Raw genomic sequence first — 23,192 nt, 5'->3', positions numbered from 1 at the left:
GCTTCAGGAAAGAGCTCTTCACTCCTCACTTGCAGATATGAAGCCTGAGAAATGTACAGGGGGTTGCACACATTGGGATTGTTTTTAGAAGAGCTTTGTCTAGAAAGCAGAATGTGATGCTACAAAGGCCAAGCTTTTGCAAGACCAATTTAGGCCTTGGTCCCACCCATCCCATCCATGTAGTTTCCTCTCAACTGTGTTTTAAACTTCATAGAAGACCAGGGCTCTGTCTACTCACCATATAAATATCTCCACTCTTCCCTTGGAGACCCTGGCAGCCTCTGATCCAGTTATAATTTGTGCTCATAATTGCAGAAGGCAGTGTAGATTGTGTTATGCAAGATAAAGTCTCTGGAACAAGTTTTCTTTGAAGTTCGTGGGTAGAGAAACTCATGGTCAGGGCCCTTCCTTAATAAGAAGGCACCATCCCCATCATAACGGCTGTGTTTCGTATTGTCACGGGGTCACATGCTCTGCTTAAAATAACCCCCCTTACCCTTTCCTCAGGCCTCTGCTGTTGCATGGAGCTGGGTGATGCAACTTTGCTCTGAGCGTATCCGATATGGTTCAGACCAGGCCTTTTGTCCACATGGCAAGGGTGCCTTTGAAGTTGTGAGGGAGGAAGCGCTGTAAATTAAGGCCAGTTAGTACTTTATTTTCCTTTCCATTTATTATTTCAAACAAGTAAACAAGGCCAAAAACCTCATCACCCCCAGGCAGTATTGGAGTCCTGCCAGATGTCTCCCCAGCCTGTCTCATTAAGTGCCTTTCTAGGGGAGCAGGTCGCTTCCTGCTGGGGGGTGGAGGGAGAGGCTACAGGGTGGGGTAGTTAGATCACTGGGGGTGCTACAGCGGAGGGGGAAAATGCTCTGCTCAGGCCTTTGGGTTTTGCAAAATGTGGGCTTTGTTTCCTTTGTCTTTTTTTCTTTTGCTATATTGAGACTTGAACTCAGGTCCTTAGATTTTTTGCTTGGCATTTTTGCTCACAGCTGGTATTCTACCATTTGAACCATACCTCCACTTCTAGCTCTTTGCTGATTAATGGGAGATAAGTCTCCCTGATTTATCTGCCTGGGCTGGCTTTGAACTGTGATTCTCAGATCTTGGCTTCATGAGTAGCTAAGATTACAGGCATGAGCCACCAGTGTTTGGGTTATAGGCTTCAGTTTCTTTCTTTCTTTCTTTCTTTCTTTCTTTCTTTCTTTCTTTCTTTCTTTCTTTCTTTCTTTCTTTCTTTCTTTCTCTTTCTTTCTTTCTTTCTTTCTTTCTTTTTTTAAATTTAATTTATTTGAGAACATACTGTACAGAGGGGCTACAATTACATGGGCAGGATAATGCATACATTTCTTACCAAGCATTGCAGCCTCCTCCTTTGTTTACCCTTCACCTCCCTTCTTTCTTTCTTTCTTTCTTTCTTTCTTTCTTTCTTTCTTTCTTTCTTTCTTTCTTTCTTTCTTTCTTTCTTTCTTTCTTTCTTTCTTTCCCTTCCTTCCTTCCTTCCTTCCTTCCTTCCTTCCTTCCTTCCTTCCTTCCTTCCTTCCTTTCTCTCTCTCTCTCTCTCTCTCTCTCCCTCCTTCCCTCCCTCCCTCCCTTCCCTATCCTCCCTCCCTCCCTCCCTCCCTTCTTTCTTGCTTTCTTGCTTTGTCAGTCGTGGGGCCTGAACTCTGGGCTTGTGAGCTGCCCCTCAGCTCTTCAGCTCAAAGCTAGCATTCTACCACTTGAGCTATGGACCACTTCCGGCTTTTTCTGCTTATGTGGTGCTGAGGAATCAAACCCAGGGCATGCAAGGCAAGCACGCTACTACTGAGCCACCTTCCCAGCCCTTGGCTTCAGTTTTAAATGGTAGGGGGTAGATTGAATTTCCTTCCAGTGGGAAGACGTGTTGAGGCGAGCACAGAGAACAGAGCTTTGAGGGAACTCTGGCATGGTGTACACGTGGGGATGAGGGGGTGACAGGAAGACCCTGGAGAGTACAGCAGTGGTAAGGGTGATTTGCAGGGACAGGCCAGTTTTAACAAGGTGCTGGGTGCAGGCTTTACTGAGTAGGCAGGAAGAGGAAGGTAGAGGCACCTGGGGACAAAAGAACAAGGTGCAGTGTAGTTCAGTGTGCGTTTCTGGCACCTGTGTCTCTGCCCTCAGGGTGCACCTGGCCCAGGAGGGCCACGGAGAGTGGAGCCTTTGGCCTCACTGTAATAGAAAGTATTCAAAACAGTGAAGTTTACATGTGCTGAAGAAAAGAAAGGGGAGATTTTTTTACCTCACAGGTAGTCATGGAAGACTTCCTGGGGGAGGAGGGCCTGAACACCGACCTAACTAGTGGATGGGTTGGAGACAGGCGTCTAGGCTCGCCTCTGGCCCTGCTCTACCTGGGACCCACCTCTACCCTCATGGCTCTTGGTTTCTCAGCGCCCTGAGTAGCTAGGATTGCAGGCATAAGCTACCAGTGCCTGGACCTAGACACTTATTTGTGAACATAAATATCAAGACATGGAATTAATAACTCAACTTTGAAGGGGGAGCTTTCCTCGCTTTCAGCATCCAGACACAAAACATGGCAAATGATCTGAGCAAGAGAAACCCGTGCCACTGAACTTCCCATCGTGAAAGGAAATGCCACCACCGGCAAAAGGACAGGAAAAACTCCAAAGCTTACCAAAAGCTCAATGCAGTCGTTTCCTCTTTGTTGTCATATTTAGTTAATGAGCTCAGAGAGGTTGCAGCTGTAGAAAAGTGGGAAGGGAGAGATGAAGGCTAGTGATAAAAATAACAAATGAGTTGAATGTATTTAGTGTCACATTTAAAAAGATGACAAGCACATTCCTGATATACCCAGCACTCTCAGAAAAATAGCTCCTATCATTTACTTAATTGTAGCATTTGACTTAAAAGAGAATGCTTTTCCTTGTTGGTGGAATTAGCTAAAAAAAAACAGAAACAAACAAAACCCTGCCCATTCCATACTTTCCAAACTTTAAACCTTATCTTCAAGGAAGAACCCATCAGGGATACAAAGTTTGCTAAAGTAGACTGGAGGTTAGAACACATAGCTAGGGTTTAATCCATTTTTTCTGTTGTGTTTTCTTTCAGATCAGGCCCATTCAGATTTATAACCAATATATTTTCTCATCTGCTCAAGCTGAGCAACCCATATTCTCTGACAATCTCTTATATCCCTCCCACAGTTTCAGTAACTATGTGGCAAGGGAATCAAATACTTGATAATTTCTTATCCAACCCACATCCTCACCTAAGTTCTATGACTGACTCTCTCTATAAAGAACACAGGATACATACTGTTTATAAAGGTGGAAGGGTTATGTGGCTAATGGTAGCTTGTCCTGCCACAGAGATTCAAAAAACAAAAGCTGTATTAGTTCAAGGGTCTCCACATGCAGAATCAATAGAATATGTGCATGTAAGTGTGTTCAAGTGTGTATGTGTGAATCTGTGTCTGTACTTGGCAATTATGAAGGTATGAGAAAACCTCAACATCTTCAGAATAGGTCAGCAAGTTGGACCTTAGGAGGGCTGAGGGTGTATTCCTAGATTGAAGGTTTGCAGGCTCACAACCCAGAAAGAGCAAATGTTTTTCAACTGATTAAATGAGGCCCTTCACATTGGGGAGTACAATTTGATTTTCTTTATCTACCCATTTAAATGTTAGTATCATCCAAAATATCTCCAGAATAACATTTGACCGATGACTTGAGTACCTGGTGGCCCGACCAAGTAGAAAAAATAAAATTAGGATAAACCCATTATTGGAATAAAAGGTCACTTATCCGTTGAATTTTCCATTCAATTAAAATTAAAAAACATCTCTTCACTGTACAATGTAGAATTCACTGCAAGTTTGTTCTGGAGGGTGAGGCTCCGTTTAGGCACTAAACAACCCAGGAACCTGCTGCCAGGGCAACGATGTTGTTCTCATGTGGACACCTGAGCTCAGCTCTTACTGCATGCCTTCCCTCCCACTTGGGCCAGGAGGACCTGTGGAAGCCCAGCTTTGGGCCCTGCTCCCAAGGCTTGGATTGGCAGGCCACTGGCCTTTCTTCACCCACAAACAGGCCTGTGAATGGAGGACAGACTTGTCTGTAGCCCACTGTGGTTGTGACACCTTGGAAGAAAGGAGAGTGGCCCTGGGTTTGACTGAGTGTTTATATGCATTGTATATGTGTTTACCAACTCATGACTCCTAAAGAAATGTGTAGGAATTTCAGTTATATAAAAAACTGTAGATATATTGATTTTTTTCAAATGTTCAGGTGATTGATATTCTGTATGACACTTCAGTAAAATCTCTATTTGTCATCATAAAGTCTATTTGTTGTTTTATTTATTTTTGTACTGGGAATTGAACTTGGAACCTCACTCTTAATCTAAGGAACTCCAGTTCCTTTTGTCCCTCCCCTCTTTTTCCTTTCCGTCCCTTCTCCTCCCCTCCTTTCTATTTGTGCTGGTAATGGGGCTTATACACAGGGCCTGGGCACTGTCTTTTATCTTTTTTTACCCAAGACTGGTGTTCTACCAATTGAGCCATAGCTCCACTTCTGACTTTTTGTTGGTTAACTGGAGATAAGAGTTTCATGGACTTCTGTTCAGTCTGGCTTTGAACCTCAATCCTCAGATCACAACCTTGGATTAGCTAGAAGTAGGTAGGATTACAGGTATGAGCACCTGGTTCTCAGCCTTTTTCATTAGTTAATTCATAGACAGATCTTCATTATTTATTGCGTGGCTGGCCTTGAATTTTGATTATTGTACTTCTGCTTCCTTAGTAGCAGCTATCATATAGTCTGGCCTCATCTATTTATTTCGCGCGTGCGCGCGCGTGTGTCTGTGTGTGTGTGTGTGTTACCAGGGTTTGAACTTAGGATCTTGTGTTAGCTTGACTAGTTTGCTTAGCTGGTGCTCTACCACTTGAGTCATACCTCCAGCTCAGCTTTTTATTAGTTTGGAGATGGAGTCTAGCAGTCTTTTCTTTATGCTTTGTCTTCAAACTAGCATGCTCCAGATCTCAACCTCCAGAGTAGCTGGAATTACAGGGGTGACCACTAGCACCAGGCATGCTTCTTATTGTTTTGACTCACCCAGAATGACTGGAACATAGAGCCTGTGACTTCATGCACTCATATCTATTTGTGTGAAGTTCAGTTAATCCAGTTTGGGATGAGAGGCTATAAATAAGAAGGGAGATGAAACAGAGTACCTGAAAGAAAAAAAGAAAAAAAGTTTCAGTTTGCATCCTGTTGTAAGTCAGCCTGGCTGACTTCTCTATAGATCACATGGCTTTGGCCTGCCCCCATGTTGGGAGCACTAGCTGCCTTCTATTTCTATCCATTGTATGCAGTGTAACACTGAGACCTGTGCATTCTATTGTATGGGCTTGAGGTAGGGGTGAACAGAGAAGGCTGGTTTAAAGCATCCAAGTTTCTTCCTGATGCTTATGGAAGGTATTGAATGTTCTCTGTGACCGACGTAGCCATGTATCTTTTATCTAAGTCACATCTGATTTTGTTGTTTTAGATCCAGCAGTGGGAACAGAATCTGGAGAAGTTTCACATGGATCTGTTCAGGATGCGTTGCTACCTGGCCAGCTTGCAAGGCGGGGAGTTACCGAACCCTAAGAGTCTCCTTGCTGCCGCCAGCCGTCCATCCAAGCTGGCCCTTGGCAGGCTGGGCGTCCTGTCTGTTTCCTCATTCCATGCTCTGGTAAGTTCTTGAAGAGGGTCCAGTCAGGCATTCTAGGAGGATCTATCTATTGTACACCTTTCGCCAGCTGTTGCCACCAGCTGTGCAGAAACTGGGCCTAATGATTGATGAGTGTCACCCAGAGGCTGGGACTGGAGACAGACGGGAGGAGAATACAGTCCCTGTGTCTCCACTGCTTGTTTTAGCCATCTGCTGCCAATGGGTAGTTCAGTACATATTCCTATCTGCACTGACCTTCCTGCCTGCTCCTCCTCCTGCCCTGGGGAAGTTGCACTCTCTGGGGAGCAGCAACTATAGTGAAAAGAACAAAGAGATTACCAGGCTACCAGGCTACCACGTGTCACTGGCTCATGCTACTCAAGAGGATGAGATCTGACGATCATGGTTTGAAAGCCAGCACGGGCAGGAAACTCTTCGAGATTTTATTCTAATTAACCAGCAAAAACACAGAAGTGGAGCTATGACTCAATAGTAGAGTGCCAGCCTTTAGTGAAAAAAAGCTAAGGGACAGTGCTAGGCCAGGTCCTGGGCTCAAGACCCAGTACACACACACACACACACACACACACACACACACACACACACACACACACACACACACACACACACACACACACACACACACACACACACACACACACACACACACACACACACACACACACACACACACGCGCCCAGGCTCAAGACCCAGTACACACACACACACACACACACACACACACACACACACCCAGGCTCAAGACCCAGTACACACACACACACACACACACACACACACACACACACACACACACACACACACACACACACAGGCTCAAGACCCAGTACACACACACACACACACACTAAAGGTTGCTTATCTTCTCCTGCAGAGAGCCCATTGGGTTTTCGGAGATCATCCTGGATTTTGTATTGAACTGACACCTAGAGGCCTATGGATTGCTTTGCTGACTCCTTGTTGAATACTGTAACGTCTCATGCTAGCTAGATAAAAAAAACTGTACACTGGCTACACTTCTGAGATGTCAAGCCTGCAGCAGTCTTTGTCACTGGTCAAAATACATCGATAGCAAGCAGCGCTTACTCCTGTTACACAACTGTTCTTCCTGTTACCCAGAGATACTTAAACATACTTTACAATTTCTTTTTCAATTAGGTATGTTCTAGAGATGGTTCTGCTTTTCGGAAAAGAACTCTCTCACTGACCCAACGAGGGAGGAGTAAGAAGGGCATATTTTCTTCACTGAAAGGGCTAGACACGCTGGCAAGAAAAGGAAAGGAGAAGAGGGCTTCCATAACTCAGGTGAGTTATAAATGTCAGAGGAACAGCAGCCTGGAGGGACATTCCCGAAACCCTGCTGTGGGCTGACCTCCAACCATAGGTGTTCATTCATAGGTGTTTCACAGGGGCAAAAAGTATTGGTTCCAAGCATCTAGTCTTAGCACAGACTTTTGACCCCAACTGAAATACGTAAATTGTACAGTCTTACTTTGGTATTCCTAAAGAGACAGGCACACTAGGAACACCAGAGCTAAGAATTATCAGTTTGGTGCTAATGGTTCATACCCATAATCTTGAGATCTGAGGATGGTGATATGAAGCCAGGTCATGAAGCAAAGTCCTTGAAATTCCTATCTCCTGCTGGACTGGAGTGGTAGAGCAGCAGCCATCAACAAGAAAGCCTAGGAGAAGCGTGAAGCACTGAGTTCAAGCCTGGTACCAAAAAAAAAAATTCTACATTTTTCATTGCCTTTAGTAGCAGTATTTACCTATAGGTTTTATATTAAATATGTAGAAAATTAAATGTATTAAATTAATGTGAAGCAGTGCGGCTAAATTCTATCAACAGCACTAGATTCGTTGCTTGCTCAAACCTTATAGTATTACATAGGCATTTTGTCAGCCCATTTTATAGATGGAAAGACAGAAACTTTGGAAAGTTAAGTACATCCCTTACTTAGTGGATGATAAGACAGATATTATAGGTGGGAAGACAGATACTTGACCTTGTTACTTACCTTATGGTATAGATGATAAGACACCTGATAGAGAGGTTGTATCACTTACCTACCTTTATGGGTGATAAGACAGACAATGGAGAGTCTGTTAACTACTTTTCTTCTGGGATCCTTGGGCCAGGCTCGACTCTTTCTTGCCTGAGTCAAAGCCAGTAAGCAATTGCTGATATTTATTTTCCCATAAGGAGAGATAGCTTTTTAAAAATACCTTATCAAGAAAAACAAATGGCCTGAAGATTTATTGCTGAAATATGGCCCAAGTACAGTAAATTATTTCCAGAGTGCCTTGAATATATAGATCTAAAACGTTTCACAGTGTCTATAATAAAGCAGATGTTAATGGATTCTACACTGCTGGTTGATACATTGTTTTTTCAAAGACTGGTGAAAAGATGAGTTATATGATGATCATATATAAGTGGATGGAAACATGGTTGCAATTAATTCTGAAGAAGTTTTTGTTTTTATTTTCAGGGAAACACTGTTATTCTGATTGCTTTACTGTCATCTGAGAGAAAGGGTCATGCTTATGGAATTTTATTTCCTCATGTTATACAACTTTTAAATTCTGTACAGTACTTTTATGAATTAGGTCACTGAGAGAGCTAACGTGAACTTTGACCTGTTTCAAATGTGAAACAATGAAGTTGGGAGAGTGACTCATAGACAGCAAAACATAAATATAAATAAATAAACCTTTGTTTATTTTTTAATTGAAATAACATCACATTTAAAAACTATAGTTCAACTTGTGTTTTACTTGAAAAGAGTATATATTTATTGCTTATAAATGGAAATAGTTCCATTATAGATGGTCTCTATCAGCCGTTGGCAAACGCTGAGCCTGTGCTATCTGGATTGAATTTCTATGATGTTTAATTAATATCGTTAAAGCCAATTCTGATTTTAATCAAGATAATACTATGCAATTAAATGATGATAACTTGATAAATAACTTGATAACTTGGTTATTTTTCTTAGATAGAACATTTAGCTAATTACATATGAGCCTAATACTGTCTTTATTCCAGCACATGTGTTAAATGTTCTCAACAAAAGATTTCTTTATAAACAAAAACCATTTGGTTGAACAGTTTTTGTTTGAAAAAGATTGGAAACCAATTCCAGTGTTGATATTCATATAACTGAGTAGATCTGATTTAGTAATTAAACATTCCTAAGTGTTTAAATGATCTTTAATGGTAATATTCTGCAGAATTAAGGAGATAAAATTTGAAAAAGTAGAAGAAATGATTCCTAGTTTTTCCCTCTAGACACAACCACTTTTACCATGTTTTCTTTCAAGGTTTATCCTATGCATTTTTTTTTTTAAGTTGTAAGCTGGGTTTGGTGGCTTTGCCAACTCTGAGCTCTGTTCTACATCTTCAGAAATGTGTACTTGGTTAAAAGCCTCATCAAGAACATGAGGATGATGTGAATAATATGTAACATTATAGAAAGTGAAGTAAAATATGTAACTCTCTGGGAGGTGAGAAAAATTTTTTTCTCCAAAGTTAAATTTTAATTGTGTTAGAATTCTAGTAAAAGTGATAAAATATTGCACAGCTTCAATTTTTAAATATGAAAAGAGGGGGATGCTCAATGAATATTGTAGAAACATGTCACGAATCTTTCTTTTCCTCTTTCTTTGTCAGATATTTGATTCAAGTGGCAGCCATGGATTTTCTGGAACTCAGCTACCTCAGGGCTCTGGCAACTCCTGTGAGGTAAATGTGGGAGTCAGCAGCCACCTTGTTTGAACTCTGATGTGACACACATGTTGTTAAGCAGGAAATGCTGGTTCAGAATCAGTACATGAATTCACTGAAGATAAATTTAGATGTAAAGTGGTCTCTATTAGATTAGCTAAGAGATGACCTCTGAATGCTCATTATTGTTGGGCATATCATCTATACTTGCAGCAATAGAGATATAACTAAAGCCATAATATCATTTCTTATATACTATATGCTATTCTTCTCTATGCTCCAGCAGTACTTAACCCTCACCTGAAGTTTAGTGAATTGCAGCTTGAGTTTTCACACCCATACTTAGAACATCAGAAACCTTTCTCTCCTGAGGTTTCCTCCGTGGAGCTGAGTTGTGTCCCTTGCTAGTCTCCAGGATTGCTTTTGACTTGAAAGGTCCTCAGGACGATATCAGAAGGAAATTTAGAAGTCAGGTGGAGCTTGTTTGGATGTGTTTATGTCTCCTCTTAGTAGCTTTGCTGTCCCCCTTTCTCCCCAAGGCAGAATTCCATGTTGCTGATCCATTTTTCTGACTCTTCCCCCACAAAATTGTTTTTGTCTAAAGTTTTAAATCTCACAAGCTACTTGTTGAAGTTGCAAAACCAATTATGACAAACTTGGGAAAAGATCATTTGTAGAATCTGGTAATATTCTTTTTTGGTAATATTCTTTAATAAATGAATGGGAATAATTCAACAAAAAGGGAGTTTAGTTTGAACTAACAAGAAAAGTGGGATGTCCAGAGGTAGGGAAGGAAAGAAGGAGAGAAGAAGAAAGGAACTTTCTGGCAATGCTAAGATCCCCAAAGAAGACAACCACACACAGCCTGATCATGAGGCTGGTCCAGGCTGCTCAGTATGCTGTCATTGGACCTGCCTCCTGGTGGCAGCTCAGCTAGAAGCCTCCTGCTTCCTGTAGAAGATGCAGAATGGGAAAGACATTTCCAGACTGTTTCCCATCACCTCAGCTCCTATCCCCAGGCATCAGGGCTGCCACGGGCACGGGATGTGGTGCAGTGGCTTATTCCAGGAAGCTGCTCTGAAGGTTCTCCTGTTTTGTGATCTCCTTTTGTTCAGTTTGACCAACAAAGGGGAACAAGGAAGCCAGGTACAAACCTTCCTTTCTATAAATCATAACATCAAGATGACAGACTTCTCATGGTGATTGAACTTCCTTTCTTTCACCTTTATATCTGTAAACTGGCAGAGCCTATTCAGATCTGAATCAAATCATTACATGCTCCAGGAACTTGCCTCCATTGTGTGGTTAACAGGTCATCATCATTTGTTTAGTAGTTATTATCCCCTCTCTTCTCTGATTAGCCATCCTGCAAGAGTCTGTTCTGTTTTTCCCAGGAAATCTTACCACTAGGACCCTTGTTGTGTGTAGGTTTTGTATATCTGGTGTTTATGTATATGTTCTAAATCTGTAGCACACTGCCAAGGATACTGCTTAATAAATTTGTTAAGAATTGATTATCTTAGATGTAGTCTTTTTTTTTTCAGTGCATGTTGCTCTGGTTATTTGTTGTTAAGTGGTTGTACAAAGAGGTTTCAGTTCTAGAAGTCAGCTTATGAGAACAATGCATCTTGATCATTGTCACCCTTGCATTGTTCTTTTCATAGTTCAGTCTTTTCAAGGTTCAAAAGAAATAGCTTATTTATGATTTAGAAAGCCCAGTATTTTAGGATTATAACTCATGCAGCATTATAAAACAATTTACGATTCTTACTTTAAAAGTTAAATGACATCATCAAAGCATTTCCTATGAACTGAACTCTTGGTTTACTTTGACAATAGATTTCACTAAAATAGAAATTTGGTATTTATTTATATTGGGATCTAGTTGACACATTCTTTTGTAGAGGAATCGAGAAACCGAACCAATGCTACAACAGGGTGAGAGGAATCTTTCAGTCTGTCAGTTTTTTAAAACACATCTAAGCACTATCACTGTTTATCCTAAGTAACATTGCAAGCTGATACAGGGAGGGGAAGACATTGCTTTGGTTTGTTTTATCTTTTTGGTTTGTTTTTGTCTATCCTACCACAAGACTCAGATATCTAACAAGGGTCAAATTGAAATGCAGGTAGCAACAAGGGGATAATTTGGCTTCATATCTTAGTCACTTAAAATTCTGCCTGTAGCTGTTTGGATAATCAATGTTACATTTCACTTGTTTCCTTCTGGTGATCACTCTTGGAGAATATGTACAACTCACCCAAACCATCTATTTTTACACAGTAAGTACATTAGGTCCATTCAAGCCACACAGAGAGGTGGTTGTGAAGGAGGAGCTGTGTGTTTTTAAATATTCCACTCTAATTGGTGCATAGTGTAACAGTGCAGCAGTGAGTCACTCGTAATTCAGAATCTGTTGAGGCTGGAATAGAGCCAGTCTATTTGAGCCTTCTTTGAAGGACACCTTGGCTGGCCACAAATGAAAGCTTTTCTCAGCCTCCTCTTCCATGAGTAATAATAAGTCTCTGACAGTGTTTGGCAGGAGGTATTTGTTATGGAGATTTTGACAACAAATCCCCCACTGAGCTGGGATGGCTGTGCCCCAGAACACCTCAGTAGACCTCCGGGCTGCTCCTAGCCTTGGCCCTTGCTCCTGGAACACTGGCTGGCGTGTCTGATTTTCTGTGGCAGTGGCTGAATGAAATATTGTTGTGTTAGTTATTAGTTCCAAGCTGGGAAAAAAATCTTAATGTTGGTTCCTCACATGGAAAATGTGAATGAAGCAAATGTTTCTTGACCCCAACATGTCTGCTAAAAATAGAAGGGTAGTCTGGATCTCTCTATGGCCATGCACATGTGCGAGCACACACATATGCACATATACACACACATACAGTACATGTATGAATATATGCACGACACACAGCTGGCTATCAAGGTCTTTGTCTTCTTTAATATCAACTAATGTTTGAGCTTTAGTCCAAGGAGGAAGTAAACACTCTCCTCTCTGACATTTGACTGAGAAGCAAACCAAGAGCAGATTAACTCCTTTTGTGTCTTCTCCTCATCTCACTTGCTAATAGGCTTTCTCCATCAGCAACTGTGGTGGCGCGTGCCCATTTGTGACAGCCAGATTGTGATTTCGCTCCTCACTTCCCTTCCGGGAGCCAAGTAGTAATTACAAGCCATTGGATCCAAAAGCATCTGCTGTGAGAAAGGCACAGAGTTTCCATTTTCTCTCTGTGCAGCATACTGAGCAGAAATAATTTGATGTGAGATGTTAGGACCATTAATTTAATAATAATAATAAATGCTTCTGTAGAAGTCGCCCTACAAGGGGAGCTGGTGTGATCAGCAGATGTTAACCAGTTAGTGAGTTGTGGCTGTGGCTACAGATCATTCGTGCTCCTGTTTCCTAAATGGTCTGTAAGAAGGTCTGGCAGCAGCCCCCAGTGGACCCCAAGGTGCTGGACCTAGGATGATTCTTATGATGGTGTGTCTATTGTCAAGGTGCAGGGCCACCATTCCAGGCTACTTCAGAGTCTTTCAAATGCTCTTACCTATCTTTCTTAGCAAGGTTGTCTTTCACCTCCCCTTGTGTTGTCCTGGAACTGGAAATCTTGAACAGACAATTGGAAACTTTTTCTTGCAAGGGCAGGGAGGTGGGACTGCAGTGCAGAGCCATGGAATACTGGACATGATATTGAAAAAGAGAAGTTTAACATAGAGCCTATGTAATGGGAATGCTAAAGAAAGAATTTTCCATATGGCCCATTGTGTGTGTGTTTATTTTCAAGATTCTCTGCTCCTTTTTGGAGAAAAGGTAGGGGAATAGTCTACATAGCCTACTGTGGACAAAGCCTGAGTGTTTTCAGTTTGGATAACATTGAACCTTCTGGAGAGAATCTAGCTTTCCCTCCAGAGACATGGCTTATAGAAAACGAGCAAGAAGACCTCTAAGCAACAAATAGATTTTTCTTTCTGATTCCATTTCATTAAATACACAAACATCATTACACACTATTATTATTATTATTTGATACTAGGAACTGAACTCAGTAAATGCTGTTTGTTTGAGCTATACTTCCAGTCCTTTTGCTTTTTGTTTTCCTTTTAGACAGAGGCCTTCAGCTTTTTCCCTGGGCTGGTCACAAACGCTGATCCGCCCATCTCTTTTTGGATTATAGGAAATCTGGGATTACAGGTGTGAACCACTGTGTGAACCACTGTGCTTGACCTAACTCCACACTCTCGATGCTTTCTTAGAATAAGGGTTGAAGGATACACAGGATTTCCTGGTTTGGAGCTGGGAGGCAAGTGAGGCAGGCAGAGGGCAGTGATATAGGCACAGAAATCCACCCCTTCCTTAAGGGGAGCCATTTTCTCCCACGAGGTTAGAATATGGCGTGTGTGCTAGAATAATGGAAAAGTTTGGAGACCATCAGTTGTCCATTTTGTGGCGAGTAACTGCCAGATGGACATTTCTGCCTTGTATGATATTACTGGTGAACATGGGCTCATACCCGCCGCTCACTTGTGTGAGCTTGTAAAAGTTTCTAGGATTTTCAACAGCTTCTTTTTCTCACCTGTTAAGCAGGGCGTCATGATGCTGCTTGCTTGAGAATATTTTAAGTGTGTTTTATTTGGTGCCAGCTGATGAGGGATGGACGAAAGAGGCGGGAAGAATGGGCAGCTAAGAATTGCTCTTGTCAGTTGTCCGCCTGTCCATCCTCAGGTCCCAAAGTATAGAATGAAGTTGCAGATACTTTGCCTGGTTTCCTACTCCACAGTGACCTCTGCTGGACTCTGTGATTCTCAACACACATTGGGGCCTAGGCCTAACTTTTTTTTTTTTTAATTTTTTATTGTAAAGATACTATACAGAGGGTTACAGTTACATGAGCAAGGTAATGAGTACACTTCCTATTGAGCATGGTTACCCCCTCCATTGTTTTCCCCCTACCATCCCTTCCCTCCCTACCTTCCCCGAGGATTAAGTGATTAAGTGATTACATAATTTCCCGAATTTCACAGTATTGTGGAATAATGATGCTCATTTAAAGTCACAAGTTCATTCTAACTTTCCTGGAGCAAATTGTCTATCACAGTCTATAACATATAACGGTGTACACATATACACCGTACATGTGATCAGCAGCATGGGGATATTTAGTAGTGGTTCGACCAGATGAGTGGGAGTTCTTTGTTTCTTAAGTCCTATTAATTTTGTTGTATCACCTAACATTTTGGATTTAGCATCCACTTATCAGGGAGACCATGTACCGTTTGTCTCTTTGCTCTTGGCTTACCTCGCTCAACATGATTCCTTCTAGCTCTATCCATTCCTAGGCCTAACTCTTAAGTCTATGTATCTGCATACCTGGTTAAAGGCACCATCCACACGGAAGAATTGTCTGGAAGAATGAGCTAGATAATGCATGTGGTTCATGTGAGACAGGACCCCTTCTGGAGGGAACAGGGGCCAGGCTAGCTCCTGAGATCCTTGGCTCCTGGCATCTGCTCCTCTGTCTCTTTTCCCGTGGCACGGGAAGGGGAATCCTTGCTGTAATCATCCTACCAGGAAAATGTGTTGACAGTGACAGATCCATGACAGGTCCGGAAGTGTCATGTCAGTGTGGAGTGCCACGTTTCCAAAAGGATGACACAGAAAGGTGGATTCTTCCCTTCTTGGCCCCATACTGGTCTTTGGAATTCCTTTACTGTATTCTCTCTTGAGTTTTAAGTTCTGTAGAGGAATTAAAAGTGAAAGCACCCATCAGGAATAGCTGTGAGGTGTGAGCCTGTGGGTCACACACAAGGTAAGTGTCATATCTGAGTGTTAGTTTCTGGGGTATAAGACACTTTCACATGTTTAGCCTTCTTTGTGCACAAAAGCTTGTATCATTAATTAATAAACTCAAGTCATTACAGTAGTTATGCCCTCTTTCGCAGGGTAGGAGCTGAGGTGTAACAAGGCAAATGTGTGGTTCTAGGCCACTCTTTCCTGGTTCAGAGGCAGAGGCTGTGACTCTGACTTCAAGTCCTCGTCTTTTATTTACCACTATGCTAAGGGAAGGACCTTGCCAGAGGAAAACCTTTCTGAGTTCCATAATAAATGTTAATTTTTTGTCTATAAACTATAGAGTATCTACGCAGAAAGTGCCGTCTATCCATTGCATGGATATGGGATTTCGAGAACTAAGTTATTTTGGTCCCTGAAGGAAGTATGTTTCGAGATGATGGCCTCATAGAGTAACTACTGTGAAATAGCTCAAAAGCAGAGAAAAACTTTCCCCCCCAGACTAGGAGTGAGGTCTTTAAAAACAAAGTGAAGTAGGGGAAATGACAGTTGTGCTTGGAGTGAGGTGATGATCAGGATGAGAATGCAGACAGAGGTCAGAGGCTGTGGATAAGAATGTGTTGGGAAGCCAGGCGCTAGTGGCTCACGCCTATAATCATAGTTACTCAGGAGGCTGAGATCTGAGGATCACAGTTAGAGGACAGCCTGGGAAGAAAAGTCTGCCAAACTGTATCTCCAATTAATCAGCAAACTTCTGGACTGGAAGCATGATCCTAGTGGTAGAGTGCCAGGTGAAAGCAAGAAAGCCAAGTGAGAGCATGAGGCCTGGAACTGAAGCTCTGATACTGGTACAACAAGAGCAACAACAAACAACTGGAAAGAACAGCTTGTATTAGGAAGCTGGGAAAGGATTGCAGAATAGGTGCAACTTCCCTTCTGAGCCACAATTCCAGTGCAGTAAATCTGGTCACCAAGTATCCCTCTGTGGACTGTGGACTCTGACTTAGTATAAGTGGTGCCTTGGCATGGTGGGATGTGTCAGCTGACCATATGTTCCTCCCTGGGCTTCAGCTTCCTGTGTGTGTGTGTGTGTGTGTGTGTGTGTGTGTGTGTGTGTGTGTGTGTGTGTGTGTGTGAAGCTGGTGGCATGAAGAGAGGGAAAGGGCTCACCTTAACTACTACAAGTTGAAGGGACATCTTTCCCAGTTTCCTTCATTTGTTTATTGGGCTTGTCTGTGTTTTCTTCTGGCATCTGAACCCAGGTGGATGGACTTCGGCATCTCTGTGGGTCAGCAGTAGAGGGGCCTCCAAGGGACAACTCATGGGAAATCCAGACTTACATTCACTTTCAGGACAATCAAGGTGTTACTGTCACAATCAAGCCGGAGCACAGGGTGGAGGACATTTTGACTTTGGCATGTAAGGTAAGGGATTGGCTGCAGAAATACACTTCTGAATAGAAACAATTGTTACTTATTGTACTCCTCCTTTGCTTTCTAATTTTATGTGCTGTGTAAGACCTGTCTTTCCACACATGAGAACATATTAGCATATGTGTTGATTTGGATATTAATTGATGTGCATTGGGTTCCTCCATTCATTTAGAAGACAGAGTGATCTCTTGCCTTGGTTGAAGAGCTTGAATTATTCCTCTTAATTTTTAATTACCTTTAGAATGATCATGGCCCTGTTGCTGTTTGAGGTAGAGTTGATTTTTTTTATAAAAGAGGCATAAACTAGGAAATGGTTTGATGCAGCACTAAATCGCCTTAATAGGTTTTTCCAGATTAAACACATAACTTGATATGATTCAGTTGCTCCATTGAGACTGACAGATCTTTCATTCAAATTTTGTGTGTGTGTTCCAATACTGAGACTTGAACTCAGTTCTTGGAACTCTTGCTTGGCTTTTTCACTCAAGGCTGCCTACTGTGTCACTTGAAATACACCTCCATTTCCAGCTTTTTGTTGATTAGTTGGATAAGAATATCATGGATATTTCTGCCTGAGCTTTCTTTGAACCACAATTCTCAGATCTTAGCCTCCTGACAAGTGAGAATTATAGATGTGACTAGACTTTGTTTCTAGTCTGAAATCTAAGTATAGACATTTTAAAGACAACCCACTGAAAGGAAATCCACTCAGGAAGAAGAGACCAGCAGCTGTGGACCACCAGGTGGCATGGGAGAGCTTCAGTATTTAGGTTTCCGAAGAAGGCTCACTCAGATAAATGTAATGGGAGAAGGCGTTTAGTGCTGGGTAACTCTGCCTCATCAACACTTAATGGAAAATCTTCATTTCAGTCTTTTGCACTTTGACTTGAGGCTTTAGTACACTGTGCATTTAGTTTGCAGTTTATGCCCTCATGAGCACAGACGCCTTTTGAAGCATGGAGGGTGGTTACTTTTTTTTTTTTTTAAACCACTGTGTTATTCTATATCAGTAATATGAACTAATAAAATGATAACCTTTTCTGAAAGGGGTCAGATGTAGCAGGTCAATTAATTCCAACTGGAGCAAAGGCTGAGATAAATTTCTCACTATTGCAAATGTATGAGAGAGAAAGAGAACCTGTGTGTGTGTGTGTGTGTGTGTGTGTATACACTTACACCTTTTCCTGTTGAAAAGCTTTTGGAGCAGAGAACTAAGAATTCTCAAGTCTTTATCACCTGAGATTGCTCACACTACAGATTTCTCTTTTTTGGGGGGGGCTCCAGTCGCGGGGCCTGAACTCTGGGCCTGGGCGCTGTCCCTCAGCTCTTCAGCTCAAGGCTAGTGCTCTACTACTTGAGCCACAGCGCCACTTCCGGCTTTTTTTCTTTTTGCTTATGTGGTGCTGAGGAATCGAACCCAGGGCCTCATGCATGCAAGGCAAACGCTCTACCACTGAGCCACCTTCCCAGCCCCAGATTTCTCTATTTCAGTCATAGGAAGCAACTTTAAAGTTAGCTACCCCAGTACATAAAGAGATGGCACGGCTAAGATGTGAAGATACATCCAATGAGATATTGTCAGCCTTGATGTCATAGAAGTCAATCTTTTGTGGAAAATCACTATCATTTAGAGAAAACCTTAAGAAATAATTCTTTGTTCCTTTTATTCTTTCTGGCACATTTAATTTTGAGCTCTTCCATAGTTTTAAACTCAGCAAACTTATATGCAGCCTTTTTTTCCTTTTTTAGAGATTTCTACTTTGATTTTCAGTGAGCCTGCTGAGTAGTGATGAATTTGGAAAGAACATTTAAGCTCTGAATAACTGACTTTTCCTTATAGATGAGACAGTTGGAACCCAGTCATTATGGCCTTCAACTTCGAAGACTAGCAGATGAGAGTGGAGAGTGGCACGCCCCTGCTCCCTCTGAGTACATGCAAGAGCAGGCAAGTGGCATTTGCTTTGGTCAGACAGTCATTCCAGCCAGATTCATGGACTTTTCATTCTGAAAAACGTAATTTTGAGATGGAACATCAGCGGCTCATGCCTGTAATTCTATCTACACGGGAGACTGAGATCTGAGGATCATGGTTCAAAGCCAGCCTAGGCAGGAAAGTTCGTGAGACTCGTCTCTCCAATTAACCACCAAAAATCTGGAAGTGGATCTGTGGCTTAGGTGGTAGAAAGCTAACCTTGAGTACAGAAGCTCAGAGACAGTGTGCAGGCTCTAAGTTCAAGCTCCGGGACTGGCATTTTGAGGGAAAACTTCAAATTTGACATCTGGTTTGGAAACAGTCCTTGGCTAAAAGGGTATCTTACTAGCACTTCTTTTTTTCCTTTTCTTTTTAATTTTCTTTTTGTGCTAGTACTGGGGCTTAAACTTAGAACCTGGCTACTGTTCCTTAGCTTTTTCAGTCAAGATTGCCACTCTACCACTTGAATCACACCTCCACTTCTGGTTTTATGGTGGTTAATTGGAGATGAGATTCCTGTGGACTTCTCTGCCTGGGTTGGTTTCAAACTGTGATCCTGAGGTCTCAGCCTCCTAAGAAGCTAGAATTAAAGGTATGAGCCACCAGTGCCTGGCTCTTTTTTTTTCTTTTATTATGATGAAAATATTGAAGTAATTTTCTAAGGTATCGTAATACCAAATCCTCTAATTCTGCTGTTTCCACTTTCTGTAGGTTTATGATGAGATAGAAATTTTTCCACTCAGTGTCTATGATGTGCAGCTCACAAAAACGGGGGACATGTCTGACTTTGGTAAGTGGAAGGCCTGGGTTGCCCCATTATCTTTGCATATCACTCTTCCCTTTTATCTTCATATTTCAGAATTTCCATTCTTTTTTTTTTACTACTTATTTGTATTAGCAGGTGAGAAAGAGATATATTATTAGTATTAAAGGGAAAATGGCAAAGTAATAAAATGATTATAAAAATTGAGAAGGGGGCACAGGAGTGGAGGAAAGAAGCTGGGGATGTGCCTCAGTGGTAGGGTGCTTGCTTAGCTTGCATGAAGCCCTGGATCAATTCCTTGGTACCACATAAACAAACAAAACAAGACAGAAGTGGCACTGTGGCTAACCTGGTAGAGTGAGTGCTAGCTTTGAGCCAAAAGAAGCTCAAAGACAGTGCCCTGGCCCTGAGTTCAAGTCTCAGGACTGGCAAAAAGAAAAAGAATATAGTAAATGCAGTCATTATATTCAATGTACAGTGTAAAAAATGAGCTATGTAACTTGAGGGTAGAGGATATGTAACTCAAGAGTGGGAGAAACGGAGGAGAATGAAAGGAGGGGTGACATTGGTCAAGATGCATCGTACTCATAACTTGACTTACAGAATTGAAACCCATTGTATAACTGTTTCATATTAACAATAAAAGCTGGGAGCTGGTGGCTCACACCTATAATCCTAGCTACTAAGGAGGCTGAGATCTGAGGGTTGCAGATTAAAGCCGGCCCACGCAAGAGAGTCTGTGAGACTCTTATCTCCAATTAAATCACAGAAAAAGCCAGAAGTGGCGCTGTTGTTCAAATGGTAGAGTGCTAGCCTTGAGCAAAAGTTGCTCAAGGACAGAACCCTGATCCAGAGTTCAAGCCGCAAGCCTGGCAAAAATAAATAAATAAATAAATGAAATAAAAAATTGAGAAGAAATTAGAAATGATGGTGGTGGTGAAAACAGCATTATTTACTCTGTTGTCAGGTGTTGCTCTAGGCAGATTAACTTTTTTTTTGTGCTGGTCGTGGGGTCTGAACTCTGGGCCTGGGCACCGTCCCTCAGCTCTTCAGCTCAAGGCTAGCACTCACAGCACCACTTCTGGATTTTTCTGCTTATGTGGTGCTGAGGAATCAAACCCAGGGCCTCATGCATGTGAGGCAAACACGCTACCACTGAGCCACCTTCCCAGCCCTGATCTGTTCTTTCTCAGCCTCTGCTAGGTACATGTGCTTTCACAATCAGTATCATATAGACCTTCTTGATATACTACATTTATGAGAATACATATTGAAGGAAATGCTGGTCACTGGGTTGGAGAAATGAGTGAAGTGAATTCAGACCTGCTGTCTCTTTTCATTTGTAGGGTTTGCGGTCACGGCACAGGTGGATGAACACCAGCACCTCAGTCGGATATTTATAAGTGATGTTCTCCCTGATGGCTTGGCATACGGGGGAGGTCCGTGTAATACTGAGTCTCTGTTCTCTCTTTATCTCAAATGCTGCCATGTGGTCTGCCTAGTGGTTTCCTTCCCCTTCCCTCCCTTCCCTCCTTATTTTCTCCCTTCTCCTCCCTTTTCATTTTCTCTCCTCCCCTCCTCACTTCTTTCCCTCTTCCCCCCTCCCACGTTTCCCCTTCTTTGGAACCACAATTCTCAGATCTCAGCCTCTTGAGTAGCTAGGATTATGAGCATGAGCCATCAGCACCCAGCATGAAATTTTCTTCTTACAGTGTTGTCAAGAAGTGGCTTCTGGAATTTTAAAGAAAGTAGAATGTTTACTTGCAAACGCATATTTGTGTGTGTATATATAGCAAGACACCATTTGTATGGTGTATGTGTTTAAAAAGAAAGAGATACTCAGACACATGCACACACACAAACGTATCGTATATCACATTGAGGAAGGAAGAGTGTGTGAGAGATTGACAGACACAGATAAGACAAATGTTTTTCCCTGGGGTGTTTAACATCAGAACCCTGGAAGAACAATTTAACAAGTAGCTCCCCAAATGGTTGCCTGTTAAAGCTAGTCTCTCCAATTCTAGCTCAGGAAGAACTAATATTTGTGTTGCTATGAGAGGCATGGAAATACTATACAGACCTGAGGGGGTATGAGTTTGGGTTTGAAGCCTTGGGTTTGAAGCCTTGCTTCATCTTAAAATATTTCTCGCAGTAATCTCTCTCCCTTTTCTCTTCCTGTTTCCCCTTCTTTGTTCTCAGGGCTGAGAAAGGGCAATGAAATCATGACCTTAAATGGAGAATCCGTGTCTGAACTTGACTTGAAGCAGATGGAGGCCCTGTTTTCTGAGAAGAGCGTCGGGCTCACCCTGATTGCCCGACCTCTGGACACAAAAGCAACCCTGTGCACTTCCTGGTCAGATGGTGACCTGTGCTCCAGGGACCAGAAGGCCCTGCTGCCCTCTTCCCACCAGTCCCAGCTGCTGGAGGAATTCCTGGACAACTTCAAAAAGAACCCAGCCAATGGTGAGGTGATATTCTGTCTGTCTGTCTCCTTCAGCGCCAGTATCCGTGGCCAGTGTTCTTAGGCTGCAAGTTTGCTTGCAAAACTTGATCATGGGAGTTGTTCAAAGATCCTCATTTGTCAGAGAATGTGCTTGCCAGCTCAGAAAGGTTGTATCAAGTCATAGTCATTATTATTCTTTTATGAACATTGAAAAGAATTATCTTTCTGCACAAAAACCTTTAATATGGAAGACTCTCTGAATGTGCTCCCCTTACTCGTGTGGTATTCAGTACTGTGGTTATTATGACAGAGAGCAGGTGAAAACCTGAATGCCAGAATTGGAAGATCTTTTCTTACTCTGTTAGCTCTAAGGCAGACCTGCTTCCCTGTGATTGCTGGAAACCAAGCCATGAATGTCAACCTTGGTGAAGGGTTGAAATGGAAAATTTGCATGCCACTGTTTTTTTTTTTTCAGATTTTCATATGCAGAAATCATCCAGAGCTTTGAATTTCTGAGTTTTCCATCCTTGCCTAGGTTTGTAGCTTGCTGTCTAGTAAATTAGCATCTTATGCTGACACCCAGCATCTGTGCTTTCCTGTGTAGTCTAGAAGCTACTGGTTAAGCTCCATAGAGCCCAGCACAGGGTCTTTGTGGGCATGTGCAGTCATTTTATGTTTAGTAAATTGTTCATAGATTTCCCATTGAAGTCTCCACATGATCACCAAGAGATGAATGAAAAAAAAACAACAAGAGAAGCTGTTAGGATGCATTTAATTATATGGCAAGTTGGTTAGGTCATTACTTTGAAATGACAAAACCTGATTGTTAGGTGTAGTGATTCAGATATCTAACACTTTCTTCTCCTCTCCCGGAGTAGTGCTTCAATTTCAAATACCATCAAACAGACTAGGCAGGTAAAAGCAAACATCCTCAGACAATGGTCATATCATTCTCAGACACTGTGGTTATATGAAGCCATCATTTAGCCACTGTGGGCTACTTGTATGAGCCTGAATGTTTCTTTCTTTCTTTCTTTCTTTTTTTTTTTTGGGTCCGGTCGTGGGGCCTGAACTCTGGGCCTGGGCGCTGTCCCTTAGCTCTTCAGCTCAAGGCTAGTGCTCTACTACTTGAGCCACAGCGCCACTTCCGGCTTTTTTTCTTTTTGCTTATGTGGTGCTGAGGAATCGAACCCAGGGCCTCATGTATGCATGGCAAGCGCTCTACCACGGAGCCACCTTCCCAGCCCCTGAGCCTGAATGTTTCTTGAGGCCACATGTACCACATGTGTTGTACCTCTATGCATTTATCATAATAAGAAATTACCGTCTCTAAT

At 42.2% G+C, this 23,192-nt stretch overlaps 1 protein-coding gene across 1 annotated transcript in view; it reads left to right on the top strand.

Annotated features, from left to right (window-relative positions):
• Nucleotides 1-23,192, top strand: part of Tiam2 (TIAM Rac1 associated GEF 2) — a 182,248-nt gene that overhangs the window by 111,615 nt on the left and 47,441 nt on the right. The window contains exons 8-15 of the mRNA XM_070010673.1: nucleotides 5,527-5,712; nucleotides 6,872-7,018; nucleotides 9,390-9,461; nucleotides 16,507-16,668; nucleotides 18,518-18,622; nucleotides 19,361-19,439; nucleotides 20,759-20,851; nucleotides 21,615-21,878. Of these exons, the coding sequence (XP_069866774.1) occupies nucleotides 5,527-5,712; nucleotides 6,872-7,018; nucleotides 9,390-9,461; nucleotides 16,507-16,668; nucleotides 18,518-18,622; nucleotides 19,361-19,439; nucleotides 20,759-20,851; nucleotides 21,615-21,878 (1,108 nt within the window). The remainder of the gene's footprint in view (nucleotides 1-5,526; nucleotides 5,713-6,871; nucleotides 7,019-9,389; nucleotides 9,462-16,506; nucleotides 16,669-18,517; nucleotides 18,623-19,360; nucleotides 19,440-20,758; nucleotides 20,852-21,614; nucleotides 21,879-23,192) is intronic.

The sequence above is a fragment of the Dipodomys merriami genome, unplaced genomic scaffold (assembly GCF_024711535.1).
Source record: "Dipodomys merriami isolate MVZ:Mamm:240054 unplaced genomic scaffold, mDipMer1.0.p SCAF_8, whole genome shotgun sequence".
NCBI lineage: Eukaryota > Metazoa > Chordata > Mammalia > Rodentia > Heteromyidae > Dipodomys > Dipodomys merriami.
This window is presented reverse-complemented; position numbering and strand designations above follow the sequence as displayed.